General features: G+C 37.9%; 2 protein-coding genes across 2 annotated transcripts in view; one reads left to right on the top strand and one right to left on the bottom strand.

Moving 5' to 3' along the window:
• The first annotated feature begins 2,602 nt into the window (after positions 1-2,602).
• Positions 2,603-14,330, top strand: LOC139727006 (phospholipid scramblase 2-like). Its single transcript, XM_071637989.1, has 9 exons — positions 2,603-2,629; positions 4,351-4,492; positions 5,419-5,496; positions 8,556-8,632; positions 9,878-10,008; positions 11,135-11,255; positions 12,332-12,434; positions 13,270-13,328; positions 14,286-14,330. The coding sequence occupies exons 1-9, from the start codon at positions 2,603-2,605 to the stop codon at positions 14,328-14,330; spliced, it is 783 nt and encodes a 260-aa protein (XP_071494090.1).
• A 7,444-nt stretch (positions 14,331-21,774) lies between these two features.
• LOC139726991 (uncharacterized) overlaps positions 21,775-27,099 on the bottom strand; it is a 54,846-nt gene continuing 49,521 nt past the window's right edge. The window contains exon 24 of the mRNA XM_071637974.1: positions 21,775-25,986. Within this exon, the coding sequence (XP_071494075.1) occupies positions 21,794-25,986 (4,193 nt within the window). The 3' untranslated portion in view covers positions 21,775-21,793. The remainder of the gene's footprint in view (positions 25,987-27,099) is intronic.

Raw genomic sequence — 27,099 nt, 5'->3', positions numbered from 1 at the left:
CAGTAAGCGAACATTGACTAAACAAATTTGTGCGCACACAAAGACGACGCGATTTGTTATAGGAGTGTCTGATACTCAAAGAAAACATCAAGTTGTCTGGATGTAAGAGATATTAGCACAAAGGCGGTAGGAGAGGAGGGGGTGAAAGATATTTAAAGGAATGGTACAGTATTGGTGGAGATGAGAATTGGGCTTTTAACTTTTTGTGACACACCAAGAAAACACTTATGAAATAGTACAGAACATACCATTTTAAGAGTAATTCAAAGTTTATTTGATGAAAATCGGGTTTGGAATGACTGAAACATCCAAAAACAAAGTAAAACAAAGAAATCGTAATAAAATGTGGGTCCCACATTTTACTAGAATTGCTCTGTTTTGGATATCTCAGCCATTTCAAAACCAATTTTCATCAAATAAACATTGAATTCCTCATGGAATTACATGCTCTTTCGTATTTCAAAAGAGGTTTCTCATTATCTTACCAAAAATGTTAGAAACTTGAAATTAGGTCTCAATCAAAACTATACGATCCCTTTAAAGCAAGAGAGGGAAACTGAAGAAAACTGGAAATGAGAGAAGAAAACAGAAAGGAAAGAGAGACAAGAGAAGGAAGAGAGAAAAGACGGGAAGAGGATAGAAGAACGAGAAGAAAAGGGTTAGGGGAGGAAGGACAAAATAGGCCTAAGAAGATCAATAGTTTGTTGTGTTTCAATATGTAGTTGTAAGAAAAGACAGGCAAATACTAGTATATTTATATATACATGTATATATATATATATATATATATATATATATATATATATATAATGCGAAAGATAGTTCCCTGGGGCCAGAAGATTGGCAATATATGAAATTGCATTACATATTATATGTATATATATATATATATATATATATATATATATATATATATATATATATATATATATATATGTGTGTGTGTGTGTGTGCGTGTGTTATATACGTACCATCCTCAGAAACTTTGTGGATTTGTTCCTTAATGATTATATCGAAGTTTTTTTTTCTTTTGCCATTAATTAATTATGTTCTCCCGCACACACACAAATGGGACTATGCATTGCGTGACGGCATCAAGGTTATGTTGAAGCCTTATCACAACATCATTCCTTTTAGTCCGGTTTCGTTGTAGCTTGTACAGTTTTCCAAACATCTCAAATATCCTTTTGATTAGCTACATTTTTCTCACCTTCCCTTTACGTCTTTCACCACGCCCATACACACATTCGTTCTATTTTCTTCATATTTTTCATCTTTTCTAGATGAAGATTCTCCATACTCCCACTATCATTCTTCTTCGACTGCAGTAGATTTTCCATAGTGACAATCTTCACCTTGATTTTCAGTGTTGAATTGCATGGCTATATACGGCTTTATGAGAATATTTTTTTTTAAAGACATGTCGTAATGTAACTCGGTCGAGCAGTAATACAAATGAGCTCGTTTACTCAGCACCGGGCCCGTCCACTGCTTTCAACATCCCTCGCTTTTTATACCGTCATCTTTTACCCGACCGGCGTCAGTTTGTGGAGTGGCAAACACGAAAGCTAATTGAAGCTCTCGTGTCAATGACGAGATGAAAGCCATAACGGTCCTTCGTTTGGCGGGGATATAATGCATCCTGTGGCGTGATTGTAATTAGCACAGAAATTCGCACTCTGATTACTTTCACTGTAGCGACACGCACGCCTGTTCAGAAGACCAATGTGTGTGTATGTGTGTGTGCGTGCGTGTGTTCTACTCATGTTGTATGCATGATTATCTTTTGTTATTTTATCCGTATTCTCTTTCGTTCACTCTCCCTGACATCGATTTTCTTTTTTTTAATCTGTTTTGATGGGTGTGACACAATTTTCCTTTTTTCCTTAGTTAAAAAAGGGAGTGCAATTTAGAAAGAGCATCGGATGCAAATGTGTACATGAAGCACTTATCAAAATATGATGCTGATTGGATTGATCTTTTTTTGTATACTAGTGTATACAGGAATATATTATTTACGCTAGTATATGGAAATTGCGATGGATGAAGCTTCTGTAGGGGTATATTTTCTTTGTTTGCCACATTTCTCCTTGCAGGAACGCAGCGATCATATTACAATGAGCGCTTGGTCTATATCAGTAACATGATTTACTATTGCCATTTTCACAGGATAGAGTATAGTTAACATCCAACCCTCTCCATCCCTGCACCCCCCTGCTTTGATGCCCAGACAGGCTCGTTATGCCACCGCAAAGTTATCTGACTCGAGGCTATGTCAATAATTGTGTAATATCATAAGATCATGGCCATTTATAGACATACCTTGAAACTGTATGGGTGGATTCACTTTGTATATAATATATCATTATGTGACCATTCGCTTTAGTGCCGTATCATTCTAACTCCGCATAATGATGAGTAGAAAATATAAATAGATTGGGCATGAACGTTTCCTATCATCAAAATGAGTGTAATAAATCATATTGATGGCTCGTTCAATGCCACGCATATTGTACCGGCTGGCTGGTCACGATTTACTTTCTCTGCACTTTACAGGTGATTGGTTAACCGACTCTATCAGTGCGTGTCAAAGACTTTAATCATGGCGGTTCAACCAGGAGCGATGCCGGTAAGTTAGTCTCCACTATTGCACCTACATCAATGACGCAATAGGTATGACAGGTGCAGAGACACCTCTCTATCCTGGGCTCACTGTCTTACACGTTTGAACGGCTGACAGTTTTATGTTTCATTGTACGAACAGGTTCAATCTGTTCGTAGGTTTCACAACCATTCTGCACTAGGATGGTTGTGCGTACGTAGGGCAAAATGCATGGAGAAAGAACAGTCAATGTCGCCTACAGCAAACCTCGCACAACTGGTGAAAAAATTGGCAAAGTCGAAGATAATTCTATCCCGAGATGGATATTAACATGCATTGATTGCAATGAGCAAATCGAAATTAATGCAAGTTTAAAATATTTTCTCCCTTCTGCTTGGATGCGACCTAGGAAACTTTGACTGTGATAAGGTGATATATGGGTTGCAAGAAGGTTTGACGCATGTTATGTTTTCCATGCTCATCTAAAAGAGGATGTTGTGAGATAAATCCAAGCCCTGGTGACAAAGGAGTAAGCAGAATCTGTGTGCAAATAATATATGAATGCATTGCAAATCTATTATAGTCATTGTTCGGGGAGCTGTTTCTATATATATTTTTTTTCTCAATAAGGGCGATGTCAATCATACATTATGTTTGTTTTCTTATAAATAATCAGCATTATCGATTTGAAATTACTAGAGTCAAACTATGATAAATAGTTGTGCAATATCATTCGATCTCTTTTCCTCCCTCCCCTGTCTGTGTGTGCCTCTATCCATATGTATGTATGTATGTATGTATGTATGTATGTATCTATCTATCTAACTAATCTACCTATCTATTCATTCAATATCTATATGTCTATCTGTCTATCATTCTATCTATCTATCATCTATTTATTTATCTATCATATCTATCTATCTATCTATCTATCTGTCTATCTATCTATCATACTCTCATTTCAAGACTCTAGTTAAATCATGTTTGTCAAAATGTAGTTTTGGTTAATTTTATGTATTATTGGATACGGACTGGGTTTGAAGGGTTGTACTGTTAGCTGTTCATGACATATGGTGTACACAACATGTGTTGAATTATACAGGCTCTCATGCGCCGAGACTATCAGTAATGATAGATACGGCGTATTATAAATGTACTTTATTAGTATTACTATCTATCTATCTATCTATCTATCTATCTATCTATCTATCTATCTATTTGTCTATCTATCTATCTATTCATCTATCATCTATCTATCTATCTATCTTTTCATCTGTCTATCTGTCTATCTATCTATCAATCTAACTCGCATTATCTCGCATTATCGCATTATCGCATCAATCTATCTCGCATTATCTCGTAATATCACACTAGCAAGCGCAAGTTTGTGGTATGCACAGTTACATATCGCTGACACATGCTGTGTAACAGAATAAAGAACCCACATCACGTTAAACCGAGGATTTCTTTGTTCTTTTATTGCAACAACGTGTCCATCTATCTATCTGTTTGTCTATCTATCTATCTATCTATCTATCTATCTATCTATCTATCTAATATCTATCTATTCATCTATCATCTATCTATCTATCTATCTATCTATCTATATATTCATCTATCTATCTATCTATCTATCTATCTATCTATCTATCTATCTATCTATCTATCTTTCTATCTATCTATCTATCTATCAATCTATCTCGATAACATGAACACTTTACTGCATGGATTTCCATTCATACACACAGATGACGACGCAGCCCGGCAGTGCGCAACAGGTGCAGTGGATGCCCGCCCCGCAGGGCGTGGTGGCCGAGTGCCCCCCTGGTCTGGAATATCTCACCCTCATTGACCAGATTCTTGTACATCAGCAGGTGGAGCTTTTCGAAGGTAACTAATTGTGTGTTTCCTCTTGCTCGTGCGTGTGTATGTAAATGTGTGAATGTATATGTGCGTATGTGCGAGTGCGTTTCTGTGTGTGTGTGTGTGTGTGTGTGTGTGTGTGTGTGTGTGCACACGTAAATTTGCATGTCTGTATGAGTCAGGTAATTTTCATCATTCATTATGATTATCCACGTTTTAAAGAAATGATGTTTCTAATGCTGTCAATGTGTGCACAAAGATCAAATGAACTGTACATTGCTGCTTAACTGACGTAGAGAAGTGTTCACCATGGCAGCTGCATACTTACACTTACACTATTCACCCTTCTATATGATATGTCGGTATGTCCATTTTTGTTTGTGAATGTTTACGAGTCTTATTCTCCAAAAATGCGGGAGACAAAATGTACTTGCAATTATCAATATTATTACTTTATTGAGTAAAAATCCTCAGGTTATAATGTCTATCCGTGTACACAATCAGCTTTGATTCATCTTAAAATAATTGGTACCAACACACGCTGGTAAATTCCAAAATTGCCATGATCATGAAAGAATGGTTCTTCTGTAACGACGAGACTGGTAGACTTTTCGTCGGAAGACATGCTTTAAGCCGTTGCCTCCAAGGTACTATCTTCCTCATAGCCTCGATACATAGAGCATACCAAGCTCTGAGAAGCTACAGTATGTAAGGTGTATTGACAATCTTTATCTCCTGATCTAATGTTGGATAATGTAAGTCTTTCGTCTGGACGGATGGAGCGATGCAGAGGAACATCGATTAAATGTCATTATACATTGTGAAAAGGGAGTAAGCTGTATGCTCTTGGTATGACGATATATTCTTATGAAAATATTGAATCTACTTGACAAGTTTATACAGTCATATCAGTCATTATGCTCTCTTAACATTCTTTCTTATTTTTTCTCCAGTGTTTACCAGCTGGGAGACGTGTAATAAGTACCAAGTCAAGAACAGTCTGGGACAGCAAATCTTTCACGCCGCTGAAGGTAAGTCAGAAAAATCTTAATTCACTCTTTCACAATGCAACAAAATTCGACCTTCATCGCAAATTCACGTGACTCTACATCAAACGCAATGACCGTATTTTGGCTATCATTAATTCCCTGATGAAAGCTGTTGACAGCTGACTGCGATCTGGCGCCGCGACCAACCCCGACCAGAAGGTACCACTGAAAAGCATAAAAGTCCATGAAGAGTACACATTACCTCCATATCTTAGGCTGATAATTATTCTCTAAGACCCTTGTCCGTCCCCACTCCTTTCTGGAGGAGCTAGGTCAATAACGAATTTCGTCATCCTGGATGAATTATGAGTAATTTCATTTCCTGAGTATTATGTGTGTGTGTGTGTGTGTGTGTGTGTGTGTGTGTGTGTGTGTGTGTGTGTGTGTGTAACTTTTTCTAGATCTTAATGTAGGCCCTACTATTCTGACGTTACAAAATGTAGATAGCGTTCCTAAATAGGACGACACAGTCATGAAATAAATCACAACCTTTGGATTTCCCATGAACTTCCACAAATGTTAAAGTAATATATTTGTATTATGGGCAATCATGCAAAAATATGTTTGGGAGATATCCCTTTGACAAAGTTTGAGCATTCGCATGGCGGATAAGAATCGAGTCCATGGTATACGATGCAGTCTGTACGCTGTGATCTGTTTGATAAGCCTAGATGAGGTACCGCAGAGGGGTTGGTCACTTCTTTAGTTAATGTTAACACTGCATTAGAGTGGATTCTCGTCTATTATAGAGACTGTCCATCAGCGCAAAGCGAGAAATGATGCGTCTAATATCGCGTTCGTAAAATATTTGACCTCCATTATCATGGTACACTCCTATCCCAGCCAATTAGTCTCCCAAACGGGTGTTCCGTAATATTTCATCTGCATGGATTGAAAACGCACTATTCTGTACACTCTATGTGTTACCAATGGCCTACTTATGTTTTATATTTCAGACCATCATGAAAGAGTCTAGGCGATCCTGTTAGATATTTGCACAACTCAATTAGCAAGTCAAATTTATTTTGTTGAATCTGGATGTGATATCCAGTCATCCTCTTCTTGAATTAGAGATAGATTATCGACTCTATGTCTTAAATAATTTCAGAACTAGGACTATATTAGATAGCAATGATTGATAATATAAAAAATTATGTCATATCCTCTCTCAATCAAAATACACTAATCAAAATTCGCTTTAACCTTTGAGCTGTAATGAGAATTTTAGAAAGTCGATGAAAATGGGTTTCTTTAATCAAGGATGATTTACACTGCCGCTTAATTCACAGCATTACATTTTCCCCATATACCTTACTCAATGACACAGATTAAACACTGCGTGTGTATCTGTGTGAACTCTGTGTGTAAATGGCCGAGCGGGACCCATTCCGCATCATGGGGTGGCTTTCCGTACCCATGGCAACCAAATGCATCTGCCTATGTACAGATATTTGCACATCTCGAAAAAGGACTACTCAGATATATTGCCTTTCTGTTGACTTAATGGGAAGAGAATGTGTCCCCATCCCTCCAATCTCCCTGTCAGTAATACATGTAGAAGACTGCCCAGGAAGCAAATGCCACACAAAGGTCGCTTTAAATTTGTGACACCAAATTATCAGTGATTTCAGAGGAATATATACCAATGTAATGTAGGTGGGGGACTTTTAAGTTATTTCACAATCAATGTTAATCGCTCGCTGGTCAGTTCAATGTCTTTACGGGTATCAAAGCACCAAATGATTATTGCGACCAGCTCACTTGGGCCTAGCTACGCGGAAGGAGGGTCAATTAGGCCAGTCATAATTATTGTCCTGATCGACATAATGGCAGCAATCTCGTTTAACCTTAATCGGTGATTAAAGATGGCATAGGGGACTATTATCATTAAACTGAACATGCTTATGTTGACAGTTATTGTCTTATAGTTTACTGACCTTGCGATAATGGAGAGGCGCGATTATCATTGTCTTTTTAATTCCGTATCCAATATTCATATATATTTCTGATTTAACCGCATTTAATTGTGATTGTTTAATGGATCTCAAAGGGTGTAATCATACGCAATTGCAAGAAAGATCTTGCATCGAAACTATGTAGACGTAAATATATCATTATACGCAGTCTTTTTGTTCTCTCATTTTAATGAACGGAAATGACCAGCTCATGTCAGAATCTAATAAGTACATAATCGCGTGAAAACGATCATATACACTCTCTTCCATTTGTATTAAAAATATAAATATAACGTAAGGTCATGTGGTTCAACTCTTAGACTTGTTATTAACATGCAATGTAACATGATAAAAATTATATCGAAATGAACAGTTGTGTAAATTATGTGTTTGATTTCCGTATTTTGTATACTATAGAAAATTTACTCATGTAATTCGAAGAAATCATCTGAAATATTTAAAGGGGAATTAGCCATGGAAAAGTCTATGTATGCCCAAAATAAAACAAAGGGGAGTTTTAATGTTTATGTGCAATGCGTCCGCTATAAAAATATGTATTTTTTTTTTCATTGCTACATTGTATTATGTGAGTATTTTTAATGTATACATGGTCATTTGTTAACAATGTCTGTAATTCAGCCTTCTGGCTGAGAAAGATATTGATTAATAAAACACCATTGCAAAAAAAAAAAAATCATTGTCGCGATATATCATACTTGCCATCTAAAATTTCAATATAATCGATAATAGAGATAAACATATGATGTATTTTATTTCTAGTTCTATGTTCTTTTTGTTTCTAAAAGTGTAGAGTGTTTGTTCCGTTTTGCCATTTAAAATCAAATCTCCATGTTATCACTGTTAGATATATCCGTGTGATGTGTTTTAATTCTACCTTTATGTTTTCTTTTTTTTTACTCAGCTTCTAACTGTGCACAGTGTTTGTCCCGTAAATCCAGGGGAAGGGGGGGGGGGGGCAATAAATCCTGTTAAAGTGGATGAATATCCAAGTAAATGTATCGTATGAGAGTGCATTCTGAGTAGATTACAGAAATATCATAATTTTTGTCTTTCTTCATCACACAGAGTCCGAGACGTGTCAGAGGCAGTGTTGTGGTAACACGCGCGGGTTCACCATGCATCTTACGGACAATAACGGACAGGTAGGTGTTTTATGTATGCCTCGATAGTAACACTTTAATTGTGGGAGAAAACGAAAGGAGACACGTTTAAGTATAGTTTGATATGCCATGATGGACGGGTTATATTGACCGGTCCATTAGTAGAGGTTATAAATATCGAGGACTCTTTGGGAAAAAGAGGGGAAATGACAAGCGGGAATGAGGGAGAAAAGGGGGAGAGGAGATAATGGTGGAGGGAAAGAGAGTGTGTGAAAGACGAAGCGAGAGAGAGAGAGAGAGAGAGAGAGAGAGAAAGGGAGGGAGAGAGAGAGAGACAAAGAGAGAGAGAGAGAGGGAGAGAACGAGGGAAAGGATGGGAGATTGAATATATGAACCTATAGCAACAGAGAGATTAATGTTCATTTAGTTGTTTGATATTTGTGGTGAGCGTATTGTGTATAAATCATAAAGCAATATGCATCCACATAAGTTAGTACGTCTTTCTTGTAATCATTATTATTATACCTATATCTGCATAATACATATCTACATCTGTATTACATGTATTATGTTTCTGGAACTGTAAATATTTGTAACTGTTGATACAGTAAAATGAATATTTCAGTTGTAATGACGCTGATCCATATTCCTTTGTTTACCGATAATACAAAATAGATGGAAAATAAATCTTATTCAATATCCTTTCCATGTCTTCCATACGTGAGTAGACGGGATATGAAAATGTAACAGCTTGTAAAGTAACTTGAAACCTAAACTGTACTGTTTGTATAGCTCAATCAGTTAAAGAAAAAAAAAATCGCTTTCGATCAATTGTCCGATAACGGTTCATTGATCATATATCGTGCATTAAAAAAACAAAACAAAACAAACCTCTGCCTATTTTACCTATTTTATTTTTACCTTTTTTATTTTTACCTCTGACAATTTTGCCGCTAACGTCGTTTCTTTTTTTAAAACATTTTTTTTACCAATGGCACTTATCCCTTAGACAATACTGTCCATGATAGTTCAACCTTTGACATTGCTTGCAATGTTCCTTTGACCTCCGCCAGTTTTTACCGCCAAAGTCTTAACTCATATAGTATTTTTACCTGTGCCATTTTACCTCAGACTATAGCTACTGTCAGTGACATTTTAACCTCTGACCTTTTTTTTTTTACCTTTATAATATGATTATCGATATATTATTTTTACATATATATCATTTTTTATCTACAATTGTAAACATCTTTTTTACCTTCTGGAATTTTTTCCATCGAACCACAGGAAGTGATGCGTGTGACCCGAGAGTTCAAGTTTTGCGCAGGATGCTGTTGGTGTGCCAACGTTGACTGCTGTGCTATGGAGATCACCGTAGAGGCCCCTGTTGGGCAGGTCGTCGGCTATGTACGACAGGCGTAAGTTGCCCCTCTACGGGCGCCCGGGGTGGGGGGTTCACTTTTTGGCCAACAATAATGACATTATGACACAATGGCATTAATGCCCTCAATCAGAAATTTGAAATCGGGGGCAAGCAAATATATTTAGGAGGAAGGGTATATGATGAGAAAAAATGCAACTTTTCTATCTTTCAATGAATGTATATAATAATCATATACAGCCACCCATGTCTGTAGCGGCCATCTAAGTGAGACGAAAAAAGTGGCCGTTATATAGACAGGTGCCCGCTACAGAGAGGTCCTTAAACATGCTTTCTTTTTCTCCCGGGAGGAATTGTTTTTAGTTGCCGTATACGGCAAATGGCTGCTGTAGACAGGTGGTTGCTACGACAGATTTTTACTGTATGTGTATGTGTGTGTGTGTGTGTGTGTGTGTGTGTGTGTGTGTGTGTGTGTGTGTGTGTGTGTGTGTGTGTATGTGTGTATGTATGTATGTATGTATGTAATGTATGTATGCGTGTATGTATGTATGTATGTGAATTGAATTGAATTGAAATGGTGTTTTATTAATCAATATCTTTCGCAGCCCGGAGGCTGAATTACAGACATTGTTAACAAATGGCCATGTATACATTAAAAATACTCACAAAATACAATGTAGCGATGAAACCCCCCCCCCCAAAAAAAAAAAAAAAATAATAATAATAATACATAAAAATAACAAAGGGTCAATCTTATTCATCAGAACCATTACACAATTAGATTAACCTATAATACAAAACAAAAACAGACATTACAGATACAATACTGTTCTCAATGATTATAATAAAAAACAATGAGTTTATGTTAATAATGTATGCCGGTCATTTATGCTTATTAATTAATACACATGTTGTGTTGTCATACTGCTCAAATCAACACATTTTACGCGACAAAAATCCTCAGTTTATCAAAGATAATCAAAGATTGTCAGATAAACATACGGCTCAAATCAACACATTTTACACAACAAAGATAATTAGTTTGATAAAAATGTATGTGTGTATGTATGTATGTATGTATCTATGTATGTATCTATTTATCTATCAATTTAAGTCTTTCCATGTACTGGTATTTGACTTACTAAATATATATTTACTTCCAGTCAAACGGGTTGGTACCCGAACTACCTGATCCTGGACGCGTCTCGTAACTGCGTGTTGAGGGTCAAGGGGCCGTGCTGTATCTGCCAGGGGGCGTGCTGCACCTGCGACCAGGAGTTCAAGGTGAACCATGTCTTCCTCTATGATTCCCAGAGATTGACATTTGACTGTCCTTTTCTGTCCCTTAGTTTCTGTCATCGTGTTCTCTTTTTCGGGCCCTAATTCTTCTTCTTCTCCTCCTTCTCCTCCTCCTCCTCCTCCTTCTCTTTCTTCTTCTTTTTCAAACGAATAATCTTGCCTCTTTAGTAGTTACTCTGCTTTCAAGTTGGCCCTATTTTTGTAATTGATATCTGCCCTTCTATCTGTCGTGTGTTCGTCATCTTTTTCTCTGTTCCCTATCTCATCATGTCAATTTTCCGTTCGCTTCTCTTCATCTTCCTGTATTTCTCCTCCTCCTCCTCCTCCTCCTTCTCTTTCTTCTTCTTTTTCAAATGAATAATCTTGCCTCTTTAATAGTTACTCTGCTTTGCAAATCGGCCCTATTTTTGTAATTGATATCTGCTCTTCTATCTCTCGTGTGGTCGTCATCTTTTTCTTTGTTCCCTATCTCATCATGTCAATTCTCTGTTCGTTTCTCTTCATCTTCCTGTATTTCTCCTCCTCCTCCTCTTCATTCTCCTCCTCCTCCTCCTCCTCCTCCTTTAACTTGTCTCTTGACGAAGTCTGCCTGCTGTGAACATTCTGTTTAACACCTGAATTCCGTCAGTGACGTGCCTTTGTATTCAGAGTCATGCAGCGACTGTCATCCATTTGGCCTTTCATGTACAACCTTCTGTACCCAGTCCCTTAGAAATGAAAATGAATATAATAATAATAATAATAATAATAATAATAATAATAATAATAATAATAATAACAATAATAATAATAACAATAACAATGATAATGATAATAATAGCAATTGTGATAACAGTAATAATAATAATGATAATAATAATAATAATGACAATAACAATAAACCCAAAGTTAGAGGTTAACGCAAACGCCGTTAAGTTACTGCTCCTGTTGCTATTATGCTCTTTAAATGCCTCTTTAAAACAATACATGTATACCAACGTGATAATATCATATCACTCACTGTGCGTAAGATTCAGTTGCAGAAATATACTTCATTTAAGCATTTCTCCTGCCACACACAGGTCATGGACAAGGATTCGATCAATGAAGTAGGCAGGATTAGCAAGCAGTGGAGTGGATTTGTCAAGGAGCTGTACACGAAAGCTGACAACTTCGGAGTTTCCTGTAAGTTCTACAAGTAGTAAAATAATAGGGGCAATAGTTTTTTGGAGTTTTTTGGCTCGTAGGCAGAGGCAATGAGAATCATAATGATGATAATGTATTGTTGCTGTTTACTATTTGGATGCCTGCCCTCTCGTTTACCACAAAATGATGTCTCCTGTAATTCAGAGCACGAGTTATGTGGTTTTAAAGCCGCTTGGCGATTGACTAGCCATCATCAGGAAGCTGTGCCATGAGCACGGACGCACATACAACCCACCCCCCAAAACAACAACAACAACAACAACAACACCACCACCAACAACAACAACAACAACCAAACAAACACGAAATAAAGTGGAGCTCACTATATGGCTTCCTTGTATCTCATGTAACTCACATCTTGCCTCAAATCATTTTGTCAATTTCGATCATCTAATGCCAGATTTTTCAAGTACTGCAAAATACCCGTGCAAGTAGATTTAATAGCGACCATGAGATAAACGTAAGTCCACAACAGGGGGCATTACATGAAGCATTTTGTCCGACAACTTTGTCGGACAAATTTGCTGTCAGCCAATCAGATGCAAGGATTTCTATAGCTTTTAACAGTTTGTCAGACGAAATATCTGACAAAACGCTTCATGAAATGCCCCTAGGAGTTTCACTTAAAATATATCGTGATGACGTAAAATGTGTGACATAAAAGCCAAGCATTATGCAGTGCTTGCTCTTGAACGAAGCAATCCTACTTAGGCAGATGGCATGCTTTATTACATGAATTGGCTTTCCTCTATAGCATATAAAAGTTAGTGATAAAGGACTGGTTCTAAGTCTTATGTATCTCTTTTCCCATTAGTTCCCATGGACCTTGACGTGAGGATGAAAGCTGTGATGCTGGGAGCAGTCTTTCTCATCGTAAGTATAATTCATAAAGTTATTTTTCCCTTCTCCGGATTGTTGAATATATATCTTATCATAGAGATGATAACAATATAGGTCTTTTCTTTTAGTGACTTCAGTTCAAGTACTTTTCTCGATATAAGGCCTTTCCGAACCTATTACCCAGCACTACTTTGGATCTATTCGCATATACTTGCTTAAAACTGCCAAAACGGGTAAACAATCTATCATGCACGTATGCCTGGCTGGATTCGAACCAAGAGTGTAATTTGGAAGTGTCCGGAGTCTTGATCCACTCACACTCGTTTCCTCTGAAGAGAACGCAAGTTTACCCTCTTCAGAGAGGCACATTAGGGAGTCGGTAAATTTGACATCCGGTTTAGTAAACTTTAGCGAAGTTGTTGGTTTCAGCACGGACAGGGAACTGTTTTGTGAAAAGATCCATGTTGAAGCCATTTCTTGAAATATGAAACCATAAGTTGGGAAAGAATTCGTGATGATTTGCCATTGGTTGTTACGTATATAGTACTCCTTTCTTTTTTCTTTTTTTAACCTTAAAACAACAAACACACGTTCGATGGATAGCTGACTTTGTTGCAATTATCGTGCAACCCACCCACTTCACTACGCCATCTAATATCCTTCCGTTAGTTATTATATGTAAACAAGAGTACAACTGAAATCGTGAGATTCGTCAAAGAACAAGAATTCAGGTCTGCCCTGCTACCATTTAGTTTCCAAATGAGGGAATAAAGCAATTTCAGGTTTAATGCAGCTTTTAGTTATAATTCTTATCATAAATTGTAGTTGCCGTATGCATGTATCATAAAGTGATGTTACGCAATAGGTGATGCGAAGTGCTATCACGCGTTGTCATAATATTGTAAGTCTTAATGCTGGTGTTACTACAAGTATCTGCGAGTACCTTTGTGTATGTTACTTGGTGTCTATGGTTTCATTTGTCTTTTGTAGGACTTCATGTACTTCGAGGAAGATGACAACAATCATAACAGCTAAAACGTCAACTCACTTCCGCCTCAGCCGTTGTCTTTCACGGTCTCCTATCGTCACCTCCTTCCAAGGATTAAAAAAAAATCTATACAATTGGTATACTACTGACACATGACGGGTTTTCTCAGTTTTCCACGAAATTTGAAAAGAAAAGTACATCAAGCCTTTCTATTTTCTAGTTTAATATTTGGTTGGTATCCGAAGAAAAAAGATTTGAATTAGAACGCAAAATCCAAGCTTGAATGAAAAAAAAAAAATGTTCTGCACACGGCCGTCTTATAGGAGTCACTTTTGCTGAATTTTAAGTCACAAACTTAAGGAAGCTACTTCGCCCACAACATTTTATGTGTTTTTTTTTCTCAAGATATCTTTACCACTGGAGCACATTATTCGACTTTGACGAAATGTTTATCTTGCACATTCGATTTTGAATTCTTCAGTCGTCGCATGTGCCAAATTTCAGGTCAAACGCTCAAAATTTATATGGTTTACCACCTTCAAAAAGAGTTTGTCTCCATGGCAACATATTGCCCCAACATTTATGACAAATCAGAATTGCACATCTACATACTGTTTCGGATATGTTTGCTGAATTTTAAGTCAACGTGTTTGAGAGACAAAATTTTGCAACGGAGTGACTGACCGAGCGACCAACACAGTGATTCCTATGTCCGCTTATTATACACACTAAATTTATAGGCGGAAATATGGTAAGAAACATGCATTTCCATATTGTGAGTATGTATGTCTTGATATTCACAATTCAACATATTCGATCAGAGTGGAATATGTATTATTATTATTGTTATTATTATTATTATTATTATTATTATTATTATTATTATTATCATTATTATTATTATTATTATTATTATTATCATTATTATTATTATCATCATTATTATTATTATTGCCGGGGAAATAAATAGTAACCAACAAAAGCATAGTAAAGGTGTAAAGGTACAAGGATATTATTATTTTTATTTCTTTTTTTCCTCTTATAAGGGCATCTACACCTGCACCTCAAACCAGAACGGTAAAACCACGAAGGTGGGAAAGGTGTGTTCGTATTTTCTGGTAAAAGTTATGATAAGAAGAAATGTCAATATAACGGCAACACATGATGGACTTGTCCTTTGATAGACCCTGTACAAGCGGGGAGTAACAGGCGTTGTTGTTGTCTTGGTTTTTATCAGCTTTTATTTCAATGTTTTAATTATTCAACAATTAATTGGACGGGGGCTGGCACAGCTAGAGTGGAGTAATCTTTTCCAGCAAAGCAGAGTCGTTATTCAATACCATTTTTTGTTGTTGTGGGGTTAAAATACAAAGAAGTTGAATAATCACTATTGATCCATTAATGTGATTATAAAAGATTTTCTTTTTTATAAAGGTCACCAGTTTTGACAACAAGACGTCTTTGCAGAACTTATGAGCTGAATGTATATAAATCCTTAAGTGTATATAGGCTGAAATTATCACTTGTACATAGTGTAGAAAACAATGATTTATCAATCCATGATCATTGTGTAATCATCAAAAGTCTGGTAACCAAACACACACACACACAAAAAAAACCCACTACAATCAAACAAAACTATTAGGGTAAAGTTAAAAAATATTGACTTCCTTTTTTTCACTCCAGTTCATGGCATGTGGAACAGTGCGCCATACTGACGGCTATGTCTTTTAAACTATGCAGTGTGCCATATTCTACCACATAGCCATTTAATGAGCACAATTCCCTAATAATCTCAACAATCACACCTGAGAGACATTGCTTCAGAAAGTGGAGCACACACTTTTAACCAAAAAAAAAAAAGAAAAAGAAAAAAGAAGAGAAACTTACGCAAGAAAAAAAAAGAAACCAACGCAAGAAAAGTAAAAATGCTTATATTTTGTAGTAATCCTGACCAATACACACATACTAATTACATTTTAAACGTGCTCCCAACCTGTATACATATTTTGTTCCATCATCATTCTGTTGGTATATATCGTACATTTGTTCGTTTTCATTTTGCAATATAAAATTATGAGTTATTATAAAAAATAATGATTAATTTAGTCCATCAAACAGCGTGTGTTTGCAATATAATGTAGAAAGAGATATTTATACATTGGTTTGTATGCATCTTTCTTATCTGATATGTTTTCGTTACAGTGTGTGTGTGAAATTTTTAGCTTAATTCTCTTTTACTCATGTTTTGTAATCCTTTCATTAGCCCTAATCCAGAATTGTATATATACAATTACTTTATAGAATCGGCTGCTGTATACCGTGTGTGAAAACATGATTGAATGTAACTTTTTATGTCTGTTTACAAATACTCGAAACCCAAATTTCGTTCCCCGTGAAAATGCAGTGGAAAAAGTTGTTATGGAAAACATTGCTGAACTTACATTTACTCCAAACTCGATAATGTAATACAGGATTTCCTTCTTTTTCAAAAAAAAAAAAATGCACCCCGTTCTGTTCTTTCTTGACAGTTAGTTACAGTGCACTGTCTGCATGTGTGCGTGTGCGTTCGTGTGCGTGCGTGCGTGTTTTCTGATATGAGGTGGCAATGCACTTTCATACGACTTTCGAGACCGAGAACTGAATGAAGAAACGGTTTGCAAACTAAAATATTTTCAGTTGAAGGAAAGCAGGGTACATTCCCGAAATATACATGTGGATCGAGTGAATGCAGGAATATTAGTGGAAAATATCAGCAAAATTTGAGGAAAATCGGACAATTCGTTCAAAGTTATGAGTGTTTAAAGGTTCGGTGCCGCAATCGCTGGATGAGAAAAGTGCAACAGCTCGTGACGTCACTGAAGGACTATGAATGATAAAGTGAATATGAAGAGAATACCGCAAACTTTTCATTTTTCAAGCATAACGAAAGATCAATTTTGACTTGCTTCTTTTAGAAAGCAGGGAGAGTAGTGTTACCCTAAAGATATGTCAGTTACATGTCAAAGAAATCTGTACTTATCATTTTAAAAAATGAAATTTTGTCGAATTCTCTGTATATTTTCTTTATTATTATCGCTGGTTTGCAGTGACGTCAGGAACTGCTGTAGTCTTCTCATCCAGCGACGGCGGCACCAAAATGTTAAAAGTTCTTAACTTTTAAACGGATTTTCAGATTTTCCTCAAACTTCACTGATGTGTTCTAGTATAACCCATTCCATACTGAATTCTGAAATGTCCATAGGTTTAACACGCAGGCCACCAGGTTCCCGTACGGAACAGTTTAATTGCTGCATTTACTCAATCCACATGTATATTTGAGAAACTTCCCCTTTGAATTCTTTATCAAATGATAAACTATTAACTTGTCAAGAGATATAGTCGGACTAGACGCCACGCAAAAACCTGCGTTTGGCTATTCTAGTCAAGCTACGACAGAGGCAATCCAGATAAGACAGAAAAATATGAACTATATAAATAAACACACTAGTTTCAGTAGCACATTGTCACACAAGTACGTTAAGAAGTCAAGGGTACTTCGCTTTCTTAATCATTAAATTCTACAAAGTTTTTATTTCTTTTCTGCAAATGCTGCTATGATACAGATCTTTTGTACATTGGTATCGTAAAATACAATTCAACAATCATCATTAAAGGAAGTATTATTTCGTAAACTATGATGAAAATGGCTCAACAAAATGAACAAGACGTAACATGTATCGTAACATACTTTGAAATTTTATACAAGACTTCCGTTACTAATCAATAAAATTGTTCCCATGAAATTGCATTCAATGTTCATCATTAATGATTTCTTACACATTGCTTAAGTAAACTCAACAAATACATTCATCCAGTGCGTATAAAGCAGACAAGGATGTTCACGTTCTGATCAGAGTTGGAACTTTAAAGATATCTTATCTACAAGGGGAAAAATGTACAAAACGACCTCTTAGAAATGTATGACAGCTGCTGTAAGTAGTATTTACGACGTAAGAATTAGTCAATGAATTACTGAAGTAGAGAACGTTCTCACATGAAATTTGGCTTTAGACGACGTAGGAAAACTTTTCAATATAGAAATATGACAATAAAAACAATCATAGTATTACAATCGTAAAGTTCCAACTTGTAGGTAAAACAAATTCTACAGTGAAGCCGGTTCATTCAAACCATCCTTGATATGCACTGATATAAGGACAAAATGATTTGACAGTAAAAATCGCCAAAACTTTCTACTTTATAATCAAAGATATGTAAACAAAGCAGACTGGTTGAAGAAAAAAGACGACTAGGTCGCAAACTCTACCTTGGCCAATGGTTCTCACAACAATTATTGAGTTTCCTTTTAAAAGCAGACAAGATTGTCTCGCTTCAACAAATAATAAATATCATAATTGATTACTTTGAGAAATATTTTCAAACACGTGACCGTTTCCCTTTAAAAATGTCACGATACACAACTAACTTCAGAAGGGCAGAAATAGTTCTCCCGTCGAAAAATCAACAAAAGCAATGCAATCACTGCACGAATACATTTTCGTTTAAAAATAGCTGACTCAGTATCAATCAATCAAGTAACAAGGATAAAGATGGACGAGAAAATGAAAGAGATTCGTAGACAGAGTAAGAGATAACTAATACGGAACGAGGCAAAGAATGTAAACCCCTGAAACAAAATAGACAATACATATCCAGAAATTGGATTTGACCAAAAAAAAAAAAAGCCAACAACAAGCAAACAACGGCCACAACACCAAACAGAATTACATCGCTAAGCTGGAATTTAAGAATTCAGTTGAATCATTGAAAAAAAAAAGTTTTACGTAGCCGCTAATGAAGCTATGATACTTGTGTGAGCAAGCAACCCCAGGGCCCTGTTTCATAAAGCTGTTCGTAAAGTTACGAACAACTTACGAACGACTGGTGATCAGTTCTGATGTGCTGTACCTATCAGAATTTCCATAATTCAGCACAAGAAGTGATCACCAGTCGCTCGTAAGTCGTTCGTAACTTTACGAACAGCTTTATGAAACACCCCCAGGAACGATGGCTCAAAGTCCCCTGCCGAAAGGCTCTTAGGCATTGAGGATAAAGTGCCTTTGCCTTGGGTCACAACTTCTGCTGTCAGGGAATTTGAAGCCAAGACTTTGTGATTGAGGTGTTATCCACTGAACTATACTATAGTTCTTGAAAAAGAAGACGAGGAAATAAGAAAAACCCAGCAAGATATACAGTAGAAAGGTTCATGCGCGCGCGAGAGAGAATTAGTGCGACTTGGACGAGAGAAAAAATAAATAAAGAAAGGAAGACTATAAACACAATTTTATTAAACGCAGACGCAGAGAAAAAAAAATAGTTCCACACCTGAAAAATCATCTCCCTAAATAAATGAATGATGAAGTACAATGTAACAACAATCATCATATATCAAAAGTATAATTCATTATATAAAGATCAGCTATAAACACAACTTAGTAAGAATCCTCAACCAAATAATACAGATTCTCATAAAAAAGTGTATAATCTTTACGATTGTCTATATAAGACAGGAAAAAAAAAAGACTGCTTTTATTCATGAAAATGTTACTTTTATACAAGGAAGTGACGGGCTGTCTAAACCTTCGGCAGCATATCAATTTTTAACCCCCTCCCCCTAAAACAACACACAAACACTCACTCACACACACACACACACACACACACAGACACACACACACACGACATGAAGATTTATAACAGTTCCACATGCGTTCACCAGATATGGTATTTCTTCATGTGAATGTTGTGCTTATTCTACCTTCACTCTTTTTTTTAACCATAAAAAACCAGTCTATTTGTGTTACCGTTGAAACAACTGTAATGCTTACATGATTGTGACCACTCCCGTAGCAACTCCTGCTGTAAGTGCTTTGTCTATAATACCAGTGACAATTGTATAAATAAACGAAACTGGGTCTGGTATTATCTATAGTTGTTATCCTTGGTTTACGGTTTCTGCCACGTTGTAATGCAGTTAACAACTTGTGATCACCTGTACATAGTTGGCCCTGAGAATCACAACCTCAGTTACGTAACTGTGCACTCATTTCACTTCCTAGGAGGCACCAGTACCACCATACGCAAAGTCCAATGATACTTTCGTTTATCATCATGAAATATCCATCATATCCTAGCCGGTACTTTCACAGGAAAAATAATGAAGCGCCACTGCAGCCTCAATATAGGATTGATTATACTTTGCATGGAGCTAAGTCTCAGTTTCTCTGCTGTTTTTGATGTACAGCCCTTGCCGATGTGGCTTTAGACACTAAATACATGACTGTAGTTCTCATTTTCATTGCGCTTACACTTGTGAAACTTTGACTGGCACAAAATGTGTGATTTTAGTTACCCCAACTTATTCTCATTGCCCTTTATACGTCCAGAACATAGACCACTTAATTTGCATTAGCGGAGACCGCAGCCTCTGACGCCATATTTATTGAAATGGTAAGCACGTGTTTCAAATGGATGCAATGCACGAGGGATAGGCCTGATTGGTAAGTATGACATTCAATTTGAACTTAAAATGTAAATACCGATATGAAAAAATTGCGTATGTGTTTTCTGAAGATACACAATGAGGAATTCGGTTCCCATGAATCTACTACGCTCTGCAATTTGCTCACATCCCTTTATCGCAGAAAAATAGTGTAAGTTGTAACTCAGCCACAAATTATCGATAGTCTAAAAGTGAAGTGCATATTTCGCAGAAATGAAGTGTAATGGGAGAGCATTATTCATTTACTCATTTTTCATACACCAGTGTCAAACTGCAGGCTTTTATGGTTGAATCATAGGTGTTGTCATTTCAATACATTTTAAGGACATTTCTCTCAAATTTGGGTGCATCGCTTCAAAACAGTCATGTGAATCGGCAATGTGGACGGAGCCCTCAATTTGTTTTGTCAAATGCACACCTTAAGATATAGAGGTTTCTGATTTCTTTGCTATCTTCTCGTATACTGTCAAGTTTGTACACATTTGACCATATAAAACTGAAAAGGGACAAGTGTACCCTAGAGTAGTCATTACTCAAAATATGAGGATGGTATCAAAAAACCTGTATCACTCTGGACTAGCATGTAAGCATTCGGTAAAATGTTGGTGTGACATCTCCTTCAAATGATATAGCAGACGATGGGAATACAATACTCAAATGTAAATCAGGAATAACACAGTAAAAAATATAACAACCCACACCCCACATCTATTGACAACCAACAAACCAAAATTGTGTTCGGGAAGAATTAATCCTTGGCAGAATATTTTCTTGTTACACTGAAACATAGCGTGGTACACATTGTAAAATTAAGGAGGAATACCTATGCATACAGATGATGAGCAAATTAAAATCGAGTAACAAACTGAGGTAATGATAAGGAACCTAATGTTGAACGATGTAGTTTGAAGGAGATGATATATACTTTGTTGTTAGAAAACACTCGGAGACAATCTTGCATAACTCTTATACATTCAGCATGAAATACACCCTTTGACTTTGATGCCTCTTTCTTCCTAGAGTCGAACTTTTCATGGAGCAGTCCCACCCACCATGGCTGACTCTATCAAGATAGGACTCTCGATTTACAGAGATTATCTGATTGGAGAAATCTTCTGAAGCTGCTTCACCATTCATAGCAAAGAGTGACCCTGTACTGTGTCTGTGTTGGAGCTTAGGTGGTCTTCTGCCAGTCTTTACCCTCATGGTCACGTGAAAGGCAGTTCCTGCCATTTCCTTGGAGACATCGCCTTCCCCCACGACACCAGTTTCTGAATTCTGGCACCGAGCATTTGACTCATTAGATGGCCTCCCTTTATTTGTTTGCTCTGTGGCCTCTGCTGGGTCGGATCTTCCTGTGGATGAAATGGCTTGTGTCACATGACCCTCACGTGAAGAAGAATCCAAGACATCTTCTGATGCTGGTGGTGCTAAAGATGATGTCGATGGTGAAATAGTTTTCTGCTCTTTCATCTTCCCAGCATCCTGAGCTTTCAAATTGGAAATTCTCAGAAACGATGGCTCAGGCAAAGTTATCTCCAAAGGTATGGCACAACCCTCTTGAAGTGCACTTCTGTTGTTGTTGGTGTTACAGGTCCCAGCAAGCGGACTACTTTTTCCACCTTCAGAGAGAGTAAGATGGCTAAGTGTGATGCCATCTCTAGGTTTATTCTGCGTCAAAAGATTCCTGAGATGTCTTGGTTTTGGAGGAACAGGTGGCTTCTTCTTTGCTGGCTGGCTGGAGCATTCTGGCCCAGATGCGGACAGTGCGAGTGTGCTAGTCTTGGGTGGAACAGGAGGTTTGCATTTAAGTCCTCTTGGATGTCTAGCGATAGCATCAACCACAGTATCCTGCGATGAACCACTGGTGGTGGAGTCATAATCAGAGTCAGAGTCACTATAAGCGTATGCCGACATGTGGCTTCGAGGGATTCGGCTGAGGAACCTGACTGAAATTGCTCCCCCAATCTCTGGCTTACTTTTAGTGATGGCCATTTTCTGGGTCATAGATGCATCCACCTGGCGATTAGAGAAGCTATGGGGAATCTGCAGTAATGATCCAGGGGAAGAGTTCCTTCTCAGATTCCTTCGCTGAGACAGTTCATTGTCTAAAAGAGATGTCACTTCTTCAAGAGATTTAAGCATATCAAAAGGTTTTTCTGCAGTGGCACCACTCTCTGTTAGTCCCTCTTCAACAGACCTACTTTCATTTGTAATGCCTTCATCGGTTACCTCTGTCACCCTACCACGAGGCAGCTGTGAGTCAGAGTCCACAGCATCTTCTTCACTGGTAGTACATTCTTGTAGGAAAACTTTATCACTATCTGATGATCGGTCACTGTTCTCAGCTTGCTCAAGCATGGCAATTGATGCACTGCTCTCAAGACCTGCTACGACATCTACATTGGCTCTCTTCCCATGGATGGTCTGATGTTGAGATGTTTTGATGCTGCCGGAACCAGGATTTGATGACTCAGTAGAGCCAACAGACTCCGCTGCCCCTCTGTAGAGGGTCTCGGGTGATATCTCTACTGTCTGGATATTTTGTACTCCAAGGTCACACTGTACACTTCCATTCACATGCAAGGCACTCTTCCCTTCACCATCACTGTCTTCTTCATCAAAACTCCGGTTGTACTCACTCCTGAACTTACTTATGCTCCTCCTTGTAGTCTTAAGATCAGAGTTCAGAGTGGACACAGCCTCATTCTCCCTTGGGTTTGACAGCATGATTTTACTGCTGGCAACATGTTCCCTGGAAGACTCCAAAGTGGTGGGTGACTGCACATCAGCTTCTTTCTCCACAGTTTGCTCGTTTCTATCTGTAATATCAGGAATGTTTTCCATTCCATTTGCTATCTCTGCATCTTCTCCAGTCTCTTCTTGATCATCTCCCATGAAGCAAGTCTCTGTCAGCAGACTTGAATCTAAGAGTTGTGACAGGCTTTGGAACCCACAATCGCACCCCTTAACTATGCAGATGTGGGTTCCAAATCCATCTCCACTACCCCTGCTCCCAGCTCCCTCGAGGTTGTTCCCCTCAGGAGGTGCCTGCTGAAGAACTGGCTCAATTCCACTAGAAGCCTCATTATTTGAATCAACTTGGGCATTTGCTAAGATCTCTACTCCATCATCTATTGCGGAGTTAATGTACTCATTGGATGACAGTGGTTCTTCAACCTTGTCCAAGGGCTGATCATGGATGTACACTATTCTGCACTTCCCCTGATTCTTGGTTGTCTCTTGGGGCAGGACTGGACAACTTAATGGTCTCGTAAGATTGCCTTCACGATGCCAAGTACTGTGACTGTGGCTGTTGCTGGTGTCTTCAGAACATTCTACCACTTGCCTCATGTCGGTTCTTTCCTCAGTTTGAGTGGACTTTTCGATGGTGTCTATACATTCAGTTTCCTGGTCTGTATCTTGAAGTATGGTTATTATCGATTCTTGTGGGAGTTCTTCACGAACATCAACATCGCTACTGATGACTGCAACAGGAGAACTCTCTTCTTGAGATTTCCCAGTACAGGTTATAGGAACATCTGTGGAGTCGCTTTCAGATAACACACTGTTCTTTGAGCATTCCATATTTATTTGCACCTTGAATGTTCTCTTGACTGTTTTCTGACTTGAGTTTTTTGTAGTTGGCTGTGATATTGCTGTTTCTAGGGATTGGATGCTCCTAGATAGCTCAGTTGTTGAATCCCTTTCTCCTTGTCCATCTTCTTGCTGCCCTTTGGTAAGCACATCTACCTTGGTGATATCAGGAACACTTCTAGTTGTGAATCTCTTCTTCAGTGATGATCTCAGCCCTCCTTTTGAATTGGCCTCTGACTGCTTTGAAACAAAGAGATCGTGTTTCTGAAACAGACCACTGAAGCTTCTTGCAAAAGTTTTGGGCTTTGATTGAGTCCTTGGAGAGGCCTTCTGAATTTCATTCTTGGCCTGCTGGATAGAATTCTGACAGCCATTGACTGCAGTTGGCAAAGCTCCTGTGGGAATTCTGCTACTGGTGTCACTGGAGGCTGGAGTGTGGCATGAGTTTTTTGCAGTCTCGTCTTCAGGTTTAGATACTGCTGCAGGGAAAGTGTCTTTACTCTGGCAAATTTCCACTTGATGATGCAGAACTCCATGATTTGGCATTTTCCTGCCAACTTCTTCTTCTCCCTCACTCTTTGAAGAGCTTGCTTGTTCAATCTTCATGGATGCTCTGATTTCCTCTTCTTCTTTTGCCAAACTAGCCGCAAGGTCGAGCAGTGAGTCAACTACATAGTTGAGTGAGCCCATGTCATTCTCATCTGGCTCTGACCAATGACTAGATGATGCCTCTGCCACATCTTGTCTTCTGGTCTCTTCCTCTGTGTGATCAGTGCTCTTGGTGTCTGCTTCCTTTGGAATATCCACCGCATCAACCTGCTTTTCATTCAGGGAACTGTGACTACCTCTGCTGCAGGTGGCCTTGCCATCTTTTCTGTCATCTCTTGTCATATCCTGCTGCACTTGCAATGATGCGCTGGTAGGAGCTTGTCCCTCTACAGGCAGTTTATTGTGTACTTGTGGGGGTAGGATTACCTGTGTAAGTGAGTGGCTAGGAGAGTTTGGATCCTCTCCCCGCCCTCTGGAAAGCTCTTCTTTCAACTCAGTTATCGAAATGTCGTCTGTTGACCCAAGACTTGAGAAGGACATCTCTGTTGACTGGCAGTCATCGAGAGATTCCCCATCATCTTGGAGGAGTTTGTCTGGAGGGAAACGAGCTGACATGATGGCCTCTATCTCCACAGACATGTCATTATTGCTAAGTATTGCGCTTCCCTCGCTCAAAGCTGGAGGCTCTGTAGGCACAAATACAGGATAGGTGAAGTCATCATCGTAATCGCTCTCGCAACCAGACATGGCCCTCCCTTCCCGGGAGTCCCAAAAGTCTGCCGATGAGAGGGAATCAGAAGAGGGTGAGGCCCTGAGGCTGAGCCTTCTCTCCTGGATGACGTGGAGGAGCATAGACGGAGACAGTCCAAGCCTAAGGATCTGAGGGATACTATCCAGAGGAATGCTGACTGAACCATCTGCCTCTAACTCTGCTGTGTCTCCACAGGATGAGATCAGCTCAATCACAGACTCAGAATCAACAGGATACAAGTCGTCCTTGTCTTCAGCGAATACTGAAACACAGAAAGAAGGAAACAAAATAGAGTGACAGTTTTATGACATGAAAATGAAAGCATTTAATACAAAATCCCTCTCTCCATTTATGCAGCTTTAGATTCAAAGATCTGATTCTACATTGCAGTCAACTTCTTGTAAGATATAATGAAATTATTTTGTGCAAATTTTGGGCATTGCAGAATGATTTTCCTCCTGTAAAAGGATGGATTTTCTGAAGAAATAAAGTTCTAGGCATGGCAAACATGTTCCTGCTCATCATACTTAAAATCAAAGAGAAAAAAAAAATAATAAAAGAGAACTAGATATATAGAAAGTGGTAATCGATATCAACAGATATTTTCTTGGAAGATGTAATATAAGATTAGATTACTTTCACAGTAAAGACAAATGAACATTTTTCAAAGAAGCCAAACATCAATATTAGGAACAAGGAACAAAGAAGGCTGATTTGTGCAACTGAAGAATGAAAAACAATATATTTACAGTTCAATCAAAGCAAGTGAGTACACACATAAACTTTCTCTACTTTGAGCTGTATTGAAACAAAAGAATAACTGCTATAATAATAATAATAATAATAATTGATATGATTTATATAGCGCCAAATCCACTCTGCAGAGTGCTCTAGGCGCGGAAGGAAGAGAAAGTGACGAAGTAAAAGACATACAAATATCAAGTACATGTAATGAGTAATCAAAGTGAGGCTTTAAACAAGTGAGTTTTTAGACTGCTTTTAAAGGAGTCTGATGAAGAACAATTTTTAACGGCTGAAGGTAAGTTATTCCATAAGGTGGGAGCAGCATGGCCAAAGGCACGTGTGCCCCATATTGTAGTAAATCTTGGAATTATTAGAGAACCGGAGTTGGATGAGCGTAAAGATCTAGCAGGGATGTAATTATGGAGTAAGTCAATGTTATACTGAGGAGCAGCGCCCTGAATGCAATGAAAAGTCAAAAGTAAAATCTTAAAAATAATGCGATCTTTGACTGGTAACCAATGAAGTGATCTCAAAATAGGGGTGATGTGAGTGTGCTTCTTGGATAGTGTGATGATGCGTGCTGCCGCATTTTGAAGCCTCTGTAGCATGGAGAGCTGAGTTTGTGGTAAGT

The sequence above is a fragment of the Diadema antillarum genome, unplaced genomic scaffold (assembly GCF_040938485.1).
Source record: "Diadema antillarum isolate AM-2024a unplaced genomic scaffold, OU_Dant_1.0 seq00000108_RagTag, whole genome shotgun sequence".
Taxonomy (NCBI): domain Eukaryota; kingdom Metazoa; phylum Echinodermata; class Echinoidea; order Diadematoida; family Diadematidae; genus Diadema; species Diadema antillarum.
The sequence above is the reverse complement of the archived record's forward strand: the minus strand, read 5'-3'. Positions and strand labels throughout refer to the sequence as shown.